Below are 12,048 nucleotides of genomic sequence, written 5' to 3'. Positions count from 1 at the left end.
TCTCTCCGACAGGGAAAGGCGGTTGTTGTCTGCCTGGTATGACGTGACTACTGACGGAGGTCAGTTGTCTCCCTAACAGGGAGGGGTACCTGGTATCTGCCTGGTGTAACATGACTACTGACGATGGACAGTCGTCTCTCCAACAAGGGGGGGCGTCTGGTATATGCCTGGTGTAACGTGACTACTGACGATGGTCAATCGTCTCTCCAACAGGAAGAGGCGGCTTGTGTCTGCCTGGTTTGACGTGACTACTGACGGAGGTCAGTTGTCTCTCTAAAGGGAGGGGCGGCTGGTGTCTTCCTGGTGTAACATGACTACTGACGAGGGTCAGTTGTCTCTCCGACAGGGAGTTGGGGGCTCGTGTCTGCCTGGTGTGACGTGACTACTGACGGAGGTCGGTTGTCTCTCCAACAGGGATGGTCGCTTTTGGTGTAACTAGTTTGATGTGACTACTGACGGGGGTCACTTATGTCTCCAACAAGAAGGGGTGGCTGGTGTGCCGTGACTACTGACAGTGGTCAGCTGTCTCACCTCCCGAAGTAGTTTTTCTTTTTGCAGGGATATTCCTGCGCGGCCCCTAAGCCTCTGGCTGGCCCACTAAGTGTTGTTTGTTTCTGTTTTACTTGGGCGGAGTATGAGTCACAACGCACCCCTAGGGGATCCCAGCAAGATCGGAAACATGTCTCCTGTTGGGTTTCCTGCCTCTAAATTGTGGCTCCGTGGTGGGTGTGGGGGCACATTCGTGAATGAACATCGAACCTCTCGTTTTACGTCGCATTCTGTTCCTCTTATACCTTCTCGGGCAATGGGTAGGCGACCAAACCCCCGACTCAGATTGTGTTGGAAGACGGGGCTCTGTAGCCCCCGCTGCATTTGGGGGGGATTGATCCTCCTCTGACCCTCCTGACTACTTCCCTTGGCTCTCCTCCCTCCTCTGTGGTTGGGTCGTGCCACAAGCCCTCAGTGATGACCACCTCGTCCCCTGGCACAGCTCAATCTCTGTCTGGGGTTCCCCTTCTTTCTACCCAATTGGTCTTGTCTCCTGTGTCTTCTTCCTCGTCTCCCTCCGTTCCTTCTTTCCATTGTGGGCTGATGTCCATTATTATCCCAATGGTCATCGTGTTGTTTGCTCTCGTTTTGCTTCTCTTGTTGAGACGCTGTTGCCCAGTACATTGTTGCTGGGACGCCAGTCTCTTTGAGTCAGAAGCGAGAGCCTGGCTCCTCTCCTTCCTCCTCCCTGGCGGGTAAGAAGGCTTTGCTTTCTTCCTCGCCTCCTACCTCTGCCTCTCTCACTTCATCCCCTCCCATTTCGGTGGTTGTACCCCCTGTTCCTGCTATGGAGGTTTCTTTGGCCCCCGCTTCCCTCTCGGCTGCTGCCCTTGCTGATGTGCACTCCCTGGTTTCTGCCCATCCTGCTGCTGTCCTTGACACTCGGTTGTCCACCCCCCTCCTCTTCCTCCTCCGGATCCTGCTCGTCCGCCTCTGGTCGGTCCTCCTGCTCCCTTCCCTCCATCCTTATTCAGTTTACCCATGCCTCCTAACCCTGACTTCGCTAATCCTGATCCTGCGCTCTTTAACGTGCTGTGTTCCATTTTCACCTTTGTTTCTTCATTGTCCTCTGTTGCTGTTCTTTCTCTTCTTGTCGATGTCTATTCTTCAATGGAATATTCGCGGATATTACGCCAATTTCCATGAACTCCAACTTCTGATTTCACAGTTTTCGCCCCTTTGTGTCTTTGTCCAGGAACCAATGCTTGGTGCTCGTCCTGGTCGCTTTCGTGGCCGTTCCTTTCTCTCCCCACCCCCCGGCGTTTGCTGGGGCCCGTTTCTCTTTTGCTCTCTTGATTTGTTCTGATGTTCTCTTCGTCCCCCTACTTTTTCCGCCACCTCTCCAATGTTCTGCTGCACGTATCTTTGCGCATAAATGGTACACAGTTTGTTTCATTTACCTCCCCCCCAAATGAACCGCTTTCTCTTCACGATCTTAAACACCTCCTGGATTCCATGCCAGACACTGTGCTCCTGGGTGATTTTAATTGTTGACATACCCTCTGGGGTGATGTTAGCCTTCTCTAACCGTTCATCCTTTATTCTTCCCCGTCTCTTCTGAATTCTGGGGAGCCTAATCATTTGAACTCTCAGATTCGCACCCTTTCCTGTCTTGATCTTTCTCTCTGCTCGTCGTCTCTTTACTTGGATTTCACGTAGAGAGTTCTTGATGACTTCCATGGCAGTGATCATTTCTCCATCCTCGTTTCCTTAAACTCATTTCACCCTCCCCTCCCTAGGTGGCAGTTTGCTAAGGCAGACTTGAACCTATATTTCTTCCATGCTGCTCTCTCTGACCTCTAACTTCTGCCCCTTCCTCGTGCCCCCCTACTTTTTCATGACACCATCTTCGACGCTCTATTCCTCGCTCTTCCTCTTGGGGACCGCGGAAGTGCGTTCCCTGGTGGAATGTTGACTGTGCTTGGGCAGTTCGCAGTAAGCGTGCAGCCTGGAAGAGACACCGCCGACGGCAGACGGCTGATTCTTTTCTTCTGTTTCGGTAGGCGAGTGCGGTGTCCTGTAGGGCCATCCACACAGCTAAGCGTGAGTGTTGGAAGTATTATGTTTCTACCATTACGTCCGAAACTCCTCTGCTGCAGATCTGGAAGCGTGTCCGCAAGATAGCGGGTAAGTTCGATCCCGATGTCTCGCTGGTCCTGCACCTCTATGGTACGCTTGTAAGATAACCTCAAGATAGACCTTTTGCAGGTCGCGACCGAACTGTGTACCACTTTTCTTCTGTTAGCTCTGGTTCTCATCTTCCTCAATCCTACTTTCTTTGTAAACCTGTCCTTGAATCTCGTCCTTTAGATTTCTGCACTCATCTCAGACTTCCCTATAACGATCCCTTTTCTCTCTCTGAACTTCAGTCTACCCTGGCCCTCCGCAGTTCTACGGCGGCGGGCTCCGATGGCATTCATTATGAGATGCTTTGCCATCTCCCTTTGTGCATGTCTCAGTATTTATGAATCTGTATAATCGGGTCTGGGAGTCGTCGTCAGCCCCTGAGGACTGGCTCGATGCCGTTGTCCTCCCTGTTCGGAAACCAGGGTCTCTGGGGACATCCCCTAAGGACTTTCACCCTATTGCCTTCACAAGCTGTGTTTCCAAACTCTTTGAACGTATGGTTAACGTTCGTCTAATGTGGTTCTTAGAACACTATCACCACCTCTCTATTTCTTAATTTGGTTTTCGCAAGTGCTGCAGCACAGTAGATGTCCTTTTGAACTTGGAGGTCTATAGTTGTACTGCTTTTGCTGCGAAGACCTCCGATGTTTCTGTTCTTTTTGACCTGAAAAAACTTTATGACACCACTTTGGCGATGTCATATTCCCAAATTCATTCTTTTAGCCTTCATGGTAATCTAATTCTCTTTCTCCAAAGCTTCCTCTCTCGTTGTTCCTTTCGACTGAGGCTTGGTACTAAGGCTCTGCCTCTTTTCAGCAATATGAGGGTGTGCCGCAAGGAAGTATTCTGAGCACAACACTTTTTTTTCTGCTTGCCCTCAATGGTCTTCTTTCCTCTCTTCCTTCTGGCGTCTTCTCCGCTCTCTTCAAATCGACGATCTTACCCATTGCTGTCGGGGTGATGATTCGCCTCTCCTTCAACAGTGGCTTCAACTTGCGATTGATGCCAGGTCGTCTTGGGCCACCAATCATGGTTTCAGGTTCTCTCCGTCTAAGACTTGTATTATGACATTTACTTGGATGCATGTCGTTCTTCGTCCTTCTTTGTCGCATTATGGTCTCAGCTCTGGTGCCTTTCGTTCGACTCCCGCCCTCAATTTGTATGTTGATACTGGCTTCCTATCTCTCCAGGACCGCCGTGATCACTACTGTCTTCGCTATCTTGCGCGGTCCTTGCAACATCCTTCCTCTCGCCTCTGTCATGCTCTAACTTTTACCCTCCTGTGGTTCTTGTTCCTCATCACCAACTCCCTCTTTCTGTCCGGTTATCTCGCTTACAGGATTCTCTTTCAGTTCCTATTTCTAATATTTCTCCTCATGTTGTTCGTTCCTTGCCCCCATTGAGAATCCCCCTGCCGAAGTTTTGTATATCCTTAACTCGCATCACTAAAGCTTTTACCCATCCTATGGTTGTGAAATGCCTTTTCCTTGAGCACTTTTCTTCACTTTTATGTGTCGCCTACCTCCGGAGACTAGCATTCTTCACTGCAGATCTTTGTGCTATTTTCTATGATCTTCGTCTCCTGCTTTCTCGTTGTCACTCTTCCTTTGTAGTTGTCGTTGACTCTCGTAGTGCCCTCATGACTCTCGGGTCCTTTAATCCGGTTCATCTAGTGGTTGTCGAGATTCAGCATTGGCTGTTTCTTATTTCCAGTAAATTTAAGTAAGTTGAGTTTTGCTGGGCTCCCAGCCATATTGGCGTGTCTTTAAATGAGGGTGCGGATGCTGCCACTAGGGAAGCTATCCGCTCTTGTCCCATCTCCCATAAGGTATTCTTTATTCCGACTTTTACCCAGTTATTCATTCCTCCATACTTACCCGTTGGCAAGATTGTTGGTTTTCTGTTACTGGTAACAAACTGTGTACTCTTAAGAGTAGCGTATCATCCTGGCCGTCCTCCTACCACTGTAACCGGCGATGGGAAACGGCTCTGGCGAGGTTGCGTATTGGCCATATGTGCTTAACTCACGGTCCCTCAATGGAGCGCCGCCTTGCTCCTTATTGTCCAAATTACATTGTCCCTCTTAGAGTCGTGCATATTCTTGTTGAATGTCCTAAATTGCAGGACGAGCGTGTGTCTTGTTTTCCGACCATCAATTGCTGTGGCGTGTCCCTCGATAGGATTCTTGGTGAATTGGACACTTTTGATCTCGTTCGCCTGATGCGTTTCTGTTCTCGTATGGGCATCCTTCGTGAAATTTAGTGCACTCCTATTATTTTGCACATTCAATGGTGGTAAATAGCCTTCCTGGTATGGTGCCTTCTTTTGATAATTACTTACTTACTTATTCTATGGTTATCAACCCAGTACCTATATATATATCATCAAGTTTGCATAACAGCACCACTGGAGAAAGCCAGTGTGAAGTGCTTAGTACTATGATATTCGGTCAAAACATCTTTTTACATTCATCCTTAATTACCAGTTTGGACTCTTCTGAGAGTCTCAACTGCAGGGTCTGGACTGGACGTTGGTCATCTGTTAGAACAGTGTCCAGTTCGAGGAAGAAGGCCTATTCCATCATCCTTCATCTATATAAATAAAAATGGAAATGTTCGTTTGTTCAAAATCGCTAATCTCCGAAAGTTCTTCACCGATTGCCTTGAAATTTTCACACGACGTTCCCTTCGTATCCGAGCGGGTTTTTATATACATACTATATAGATGGCACGTTTGTAACAGGAAAAAACATGTTTTTTTTATAAGCTGTTCTTTTTGGGTGTTTTTCATGTGAGGGAAATCTTCGAAACCTCTTTACCGATTGCTTTGAAATTTTGACACAACATTGCATTCGAATAGGCAAATGCTTTAATATACCTACTATATATACATGCCTCCCCTGTGACAGCAAAAAACATGCGTTTCTGGAAAAATAGCGCCATCTGTAGGACATAAGAATAACACACGCTGTAATCTCCGAAAGTTCTTCACCGATTGCTTTGAAATTTTGACATAACGTTCCATTCGAATACGTGCGTGTTTTTCCATACCTACTATTTAGATGCCACTCCTGTGACAGGTAAAACCATGCGTTTCTGGAAAAACAGCACCATCTGTTGCACGTAAGAGCAACACACGATATACAAAATATGTTACTTCTCACACAATGCATTTCAATGTTTCCGAATGCATTGATAAATTGAATTTTCATAGATTTTGATTTATTTTCATTTTGATTTAATTATTTTGTGTGACACTGAGTTGGAATTGAGTTGTGTTGTTTACCATACTGTTCATTTCGTGGGTAAAGCTTATTTGTTTCTTTTTTCATATATTTCATTTCGTTTTTTAAGTGTTCATCTTATTTTTCAGTGCAATTGGTGGGGAAATTGAGCTGTGTCGATTAATCTACGTTTGAATTGAAATGTTTTGTAAGTATTTTTTATTTTTGTTTTTAAAACAAGAAAATGGACAGCGCGTTTATTTCACAGCTGCAAATGAACAGCAAGCAGCTATGAATCCACTGGCTACAACGTTAACTGCTTCTTCACGTTATGTCAAAATGACATGTTTGCGAAAACACTGCTGTATTCGGAAGTGCCTACGTATTACACATGGAATGCCAGTAGAAAATCATTTGAACGACGCAAACGAGGAGACCGAGTCGACGAACAACCTGTCATTTTCAAATAAACTACGATAGGCAGACTGTACACCGTGCATCCCAATCAGGATGAATGCTTCATTCTTCGCATGCTGTTGGTAAATGTGCCCGGTCCAACGTCTTTCCAGCCATTGAGATTTGTCAACATCGTAACACATGCCACGTCCCGTAGTGCGTGTCAAGCTCGGAACTAATTGGAGAACGACCGACACTGGGATGTCTGCATTTATGACGCGTCCAACACGTCACATCCAAATCAAATTCGTGCATTGTTTGCAATCATATTGGCCGCCGGCTCTCCTTCATCTCCAACAGAGTCATGGGAGAAATATAAATCGCACATGGCTGAAGATATTATCCATCGAATACGAAGGAAAATTCAAATATGATCATGGATTTGACAGCAGAAATCCACAACGAAGCGTTGATAATGATTAAAGATTTGTGTTTAGAAATCGCGAACAAAGTTCTAAATCAATTGGAAATGACATCACTGAATTGATCTGCTGCTGCTTCGTTCGATGTAGAATTGCGTCGTGAACAAGATTACAATATGCGTGAATTGTTGTCGAATATGCAATCAAATATTCTAAAGCTAACGCTTTAGAGACCTTGGGTGCAGCAGCCACCTTGCCAGAAGAATATATTCTAACCCATAGGCCCTCAAGAGCTACTCAAAGCTATTTTTGAAATATAAGCTGGAAGAGGAGAGAACCGTCCCACATTGTGCCATGAGGACACCCCCCAGGTAGTCAAGGACGGACTTGTGCAAGTAGTCCAAAAGGAATTAGTCCTAGGAGGGACATAGTGTGTTGGACCTGCGGGCAGAAAGGGCACATAGCTGTTAAGTGTCGAGGCAGGACAGGTAACGACCCGCATAGGAAGGTTATGCTGGTGAGTTGTATGACACCACCAGTGGACACCCAGTCTCTAGCGATGAAGAGAGAGAAGCCAGGATTGTTTTCCCCTTACACATCAACATCGAGGGGGTATGTATCGAGTGTCAGACAGGCAGGTCTGTAATGATTCTCAGAGATAGTGGAGCAGCCCAGTCACTGATTTTGAGGAACTCATTACCCAAGGAAGTACTTACTGATGGGAAACTGTTATTTTAGATGGGTTTCCCACGACGTGGTTCGTTGCTCCCTTAGTAGAGGTATATTTGGAATCGCCATATTTCAATGGCACATGTGCTTTCGCAGTAGTGGACCTCCTTCCTATAGAGGGGATAGAGGTCATACTGGCTAACGATTTAGCTTTGGGTTTGGAGAGGAACCATTCCATGGTTGTGGACCACCCAGTAGAAGTGGTAAGACCTGTAGTAGCAGTGCAAACCAGATCCCAGACACAGTTGAGATTAAATGACTTGTTTAACCCTATACCTACTCCTAAGGTTGCCGATAGCACTCCACCAAACTCTCCTGACTCTAGCCCCAAACTGAAGCACTGGGCTAGAGCGACATGGATAACTGAGCAAGAGAAGACACCACACGTGCAAGCACCCACAAATACCCTAGAGTCTGGTACAATGGCGGGTAACCTGTACTTGCGGAATAAGGTGCGGTGCTCACAGAACCAACCAAGAACTCCTCAAACTTCAGAGGTATGTGCACCTATTGTAGAACCCCCAATGTTCCAAACCAGACTGATGGAAACAGCCCATTATGGACATTGCAGGCTTGTGAAAGTTATTCATCGTTTAGACAAATGTTTCTTATGTGTTTGAATTTTCCTCATGTTTGCAATGAGAGAGGTGACCATGGACCAGTGGACGGACAAGCAGAGGATAGAACATGTAAGCATGGTAGAGTGGTATCAGGGACAGGACTTTTGCCCCATGATGATTGTTGTGGAAGGACGAAGGGACCATGAAGTAATTGAGGATGTTGGTAGTCAAATAAATGGTGTAACGAGTGACAGGTCAAGGCAGTTGATGTTCCTTGTATAACTAGTGGGCCTGGTGCCACCACTGTAAAGAGTGTTGGCAGTCCTGAAGTTAGAAGAGTGAATGTACTCTTCATTAGTGTACAAGGCAGTCACCGTGGTAACACCACGAACCTAGTCTTTGGTCCAAACACTGGTATAAATCTCCAGGCTGTACCTGGTAGCCGGAATAATAAATTTCCTGTATTCGAGAATCCTGTCTCCCTGGGGGACCACCAGATTGGTTATGGAAACGCCTTCTGTATACAGCTACCAGCGGTACCACGGTTCAGGGAGGTGTTAGCAGTTCGCCTCAGTTTTTCGATCTTCTTCAGAGCATCTGTTCTTACATTAACCAAGTCGTGCAATGTGGCTGCACTATAGACAAGCTACTCAGATCATTACATGTGGTCTTGGTGTTCACTTTGGTCAAGACATCTCTAATAACACAGTTCCTAGAGCAGGACTTTCATCTGATATTGGTCATCTATCTGCATATGTCTGATTGGTTTAATTCAGACATACTAATTGGGTTTATTTTCTTTTTAGAAATCAAACTAAATTCTTTTTGGTGGGAAGGTGTTATGGTATCGACACCATCATCGGAGAGGGGAGTGGTGATTTCGGTGCCATCTATGGATCTGCACTCCAACTCCTAGGTATTAGGCGAGACGCTCACAAAGCCATCTGATGGCGGTGGTGTGGCATCAGTGAATGGCTTCTGTTTCATACCTCAGTTAAAAGGTGAGGTCGATGATGATGATCATCATCTCTGGTGAGTGGTATAACGATATCAATGCCATCTAGGTTGTGAAAGCAATTACAATTTTAGTTCCCCAGTGGAAGGGTGTTATCCTAAGGTCACCCAGTATACTGTCTGTCTAGCTAATGACATTTTATGTTCACAGAGGTGACATAAGGAGGCAATTGTATTGAGATAGGCAGTTCACCTTGGGCAGTCTAGTAGTCTTGACTTAGTCCTGTGAGAGGACAAAGTGGCTGTTGTCGGTAGTAGCAGTGTGTTAGCTGCTGGATATATGTAGTGTTGTATGGACCGACATACCTGAGAATTGGTCATGAAGAGTTATGAGAAAACAGTAATGTGCCTGTTGAGAAGTGCTTCTAATGTGTTGTATTATAGTGTGTGGGTTGGTGGTGTTGTCGTGTTGTTCCTTCTTTACAGACAACCCAACCCACAACTCGGTAGAGTGCTTATACCTCACTAGGAGATCACACTAGGCGCTTCTGGCTCTTGGAGTGGGGCTCAACGTCACACGTTTAGGGGATGTGGCTCCAACACTCCAACAGCCTCGTTGTCACATGCACACACCCACTCGAGCCGCTGTGACTCCCCACTCTCTCCTTATGTGATATGATCTCCTCAATCCCCTTTGACTTAATAATTTTCCATCCTACCCTGTCCACAGCGGTGGTTCTTGGTTCTCTCTCTCTCTCTCTCTCTCTCTCTCTCTCTCTCTCTCTCTCTCTCTCTCTCTCTCTCTCTCTCTCTCTCTCTCTCTCTCTCTCTCTCTCTCTCTCTCTCTCTCTCTCTCTCTCTCTCTCTCTCTCTCTCTCTCTCTCTCTTCCTTTACTATTTCCTGGGAAGCCTCACTAGGACAAGGTCAAACGCCAGTAAATTGGAATACATTTACTGGACAAAGCACATACACAATACATACACACATATAATAATACTGAATCCTATACTCTATACTATTACAATCAGGTTGCACTCCAACACCATCAGAACTCTATCATCAGCTTATCAAGTGGTATCCTATCTCCTGGTTCACCACCTGATACTATCAACCTCCTCAAGCAGATCAAGTCTACATACACTGTTGCACTATCAGCAAGAGAATATATATATATATATATATATATATATATATATATATATATATATATATATATATATATATATATATATATATATATATATATATGCAATTGACGATCACAAAACACTGATCATTTTATGCGGAAAATCCACAGAGAAATATGAAATGAGGTGAACGTTTCGGCTTTGTTAAAGCCTTTGTCAACACCAGACTGACTGATATCAGTCAGTCTGGTGTTGACAAAGGCTTTAACAAAGCCGAAACGTTCACCTCATTTCATATTTCTCTGTGGATTTTCCGCATATATATATATATATAAACGTGTACAAGGAAAATCAGCATGTGAATGCAATAACATATCAGTATAAATGTTCCTTGATACACAACAATGGTCAATCGATCACCCTATTAGTCCTAGAACACATACATCTGTAGGTAATCCAGCCTACGTCTGTAACTCTAGGCTTCAGTATAAACACTTCTTGGTACAAAAATGGCAAACTATCACTCGCCTTTCACTGCGTCTTAAACGCTAAAGACAAACACTCTATCAACTCCCTACAAGTGATCATTTAGAACTTCCCTTCCACATCTGGAAGTTCACTACCCTGATATCTTCAGGTTCTTCCGGGCTTAACTACCAGGATCCTCTGCAGCTCCTCCAGGCTGCTACCATGAAGTTTCCTTGAACAACTATGGTGCTACACTACTTCTACTAGGGTCCTCCACAGCTCTCCAGGCTGCTACACCATGAAGTTTCCTCGAACAACTATGGTGCTTCACCACCTCTACAGAAGCATGTGACACTCCTCTTCACTGCTTCCCCTCACAGCTTGAGGTCTTCTCCTCCATTACCTTGGAGTCTCATCAACTACTCCCTCTGTGCTGGCTTCGAAGTTCTCAGCAATTTCTTCCCCAAAGACAAACCTGCAACCCATTGACACGCCAATAAAAATGTTTACCCTTAAACACATAAACAAAAATAACCACACAATATGTTTGCCTCCAACATCTCTCTGCTCTCTACATGCAGTGAGAGTGGACTCCCCCATTGGGCTGGTCCATACTCCACCTTGCCCGGCGGGCCTCACTCACTCTGGGAGGGTCCTCAGCCGCCAGGAGCTGGGCCTCTCAGTCACCTGCCAGCGCTCAGAGGAGACGGATGTCTCTCTGTGTTCCTCCCTCTCCACGCTCTTATTTTAGGCTTTCTGCCTTATCAAAACATGTCTAACTTATCAATAAACATTGCTACTGTCGCTGGGCACACAACCAACTACAAGCAATCATTATGAACTGACTTAAATCGTGCTTACCACAGATTGTCTGGTCGAGGGCTCTCCTCCCTCTGACAGAGCCTGGCCAGGGCGCTTCCACAGCCCACGAAAATGTCTCTGGGCGGCTTAATACTGTCCTCGCCGTCCAGGACTTGAGACAACAACGTTCCCAGCTCAATTCCACAGCTGGCACGTCTGCACACTTCTCTTCTCTTGGAGATATATCACTAGAGGTTCCTTTCTGACGGGAGCTCAGACAGAGCGCGGCTTTCCCCTGCGATGTTTGGCCTCAAGTGAGGGTCAAAGCCCTCCAGAAGTGAGCCTCACGCCTCCAGCAAAATATCCACATCTCCTAACCAGTCATTTATCTGTTTTCTTATTCACTGCCCATAATCTTGAATTGTTCATTAAATCCAACAAACTATTTTACATCTGTGTTATCGCCTCTATATTTCCTACACTTTCTAGTTTGGTCAGGCTTGTTGAATAACTCTCAAGGGGGAGACTCGTTTCTCCTGTAGGCTGAGATCCTAACAGTTGTTAGAGACTTCTGCCAGGGGGTTAGCTACCCCTGTATGAAATTATTTGAGACCCCTGTCAGCTGGTGGTTGAAGTCCTCAGCCAGTGTGTTTCTGGAGAGCAGATGTTGTGTATTGGGACATTTTGACGA

The 12,048-nt window shown here is 45.8% G+C and overlaps 1 protein-coding gene across 1 annotated transcript in view; it reads left to right on the top strand.

Moving 5' to 3' along the window:
- Nucleotides 1-8,066, top strand: part of LOC138351713 (myosin heavy chain, clone 203-like) — a 145,847-nt gene extending 137,781 nt beyond the window's left edge. Inside the window, exon 6 of the mRNA XM_069303735.1 lies at nucleotides 7,543-8,066. Within this exon, the coding sequence (XP_069159836.1) occupies nucleotides 7,543-8,066 (524 nt within the window). The remainder of the gene's footprint in view (nucleotides 1-7,542) is intronic.
- Nucleotides 8,067-12,048: the final 3,982 nt, after the last annotated feature.

Source organism: Procambarus clarkii, chromosome 50 (genome assembly GCF_040958095.1).
Source record: "Procambarus clarkii isolate CNS0578487 chromosome 50, FALCON_Pclarkii_2.0, whole genome shotgun sequence".
In the NCBI taxonomy this organism is placed as follows: Eukaryota; Metazoa; Arthropoda; class Malacostraca; order Decapoda; family Cambaridae; genus Procambarus; species Procambarus clarkii.
The sequence above is the reverse complement of the archived record's forward strand: the minus strand, read 5'-3'. Positions and strand labels throughout refer to the sequence as shown.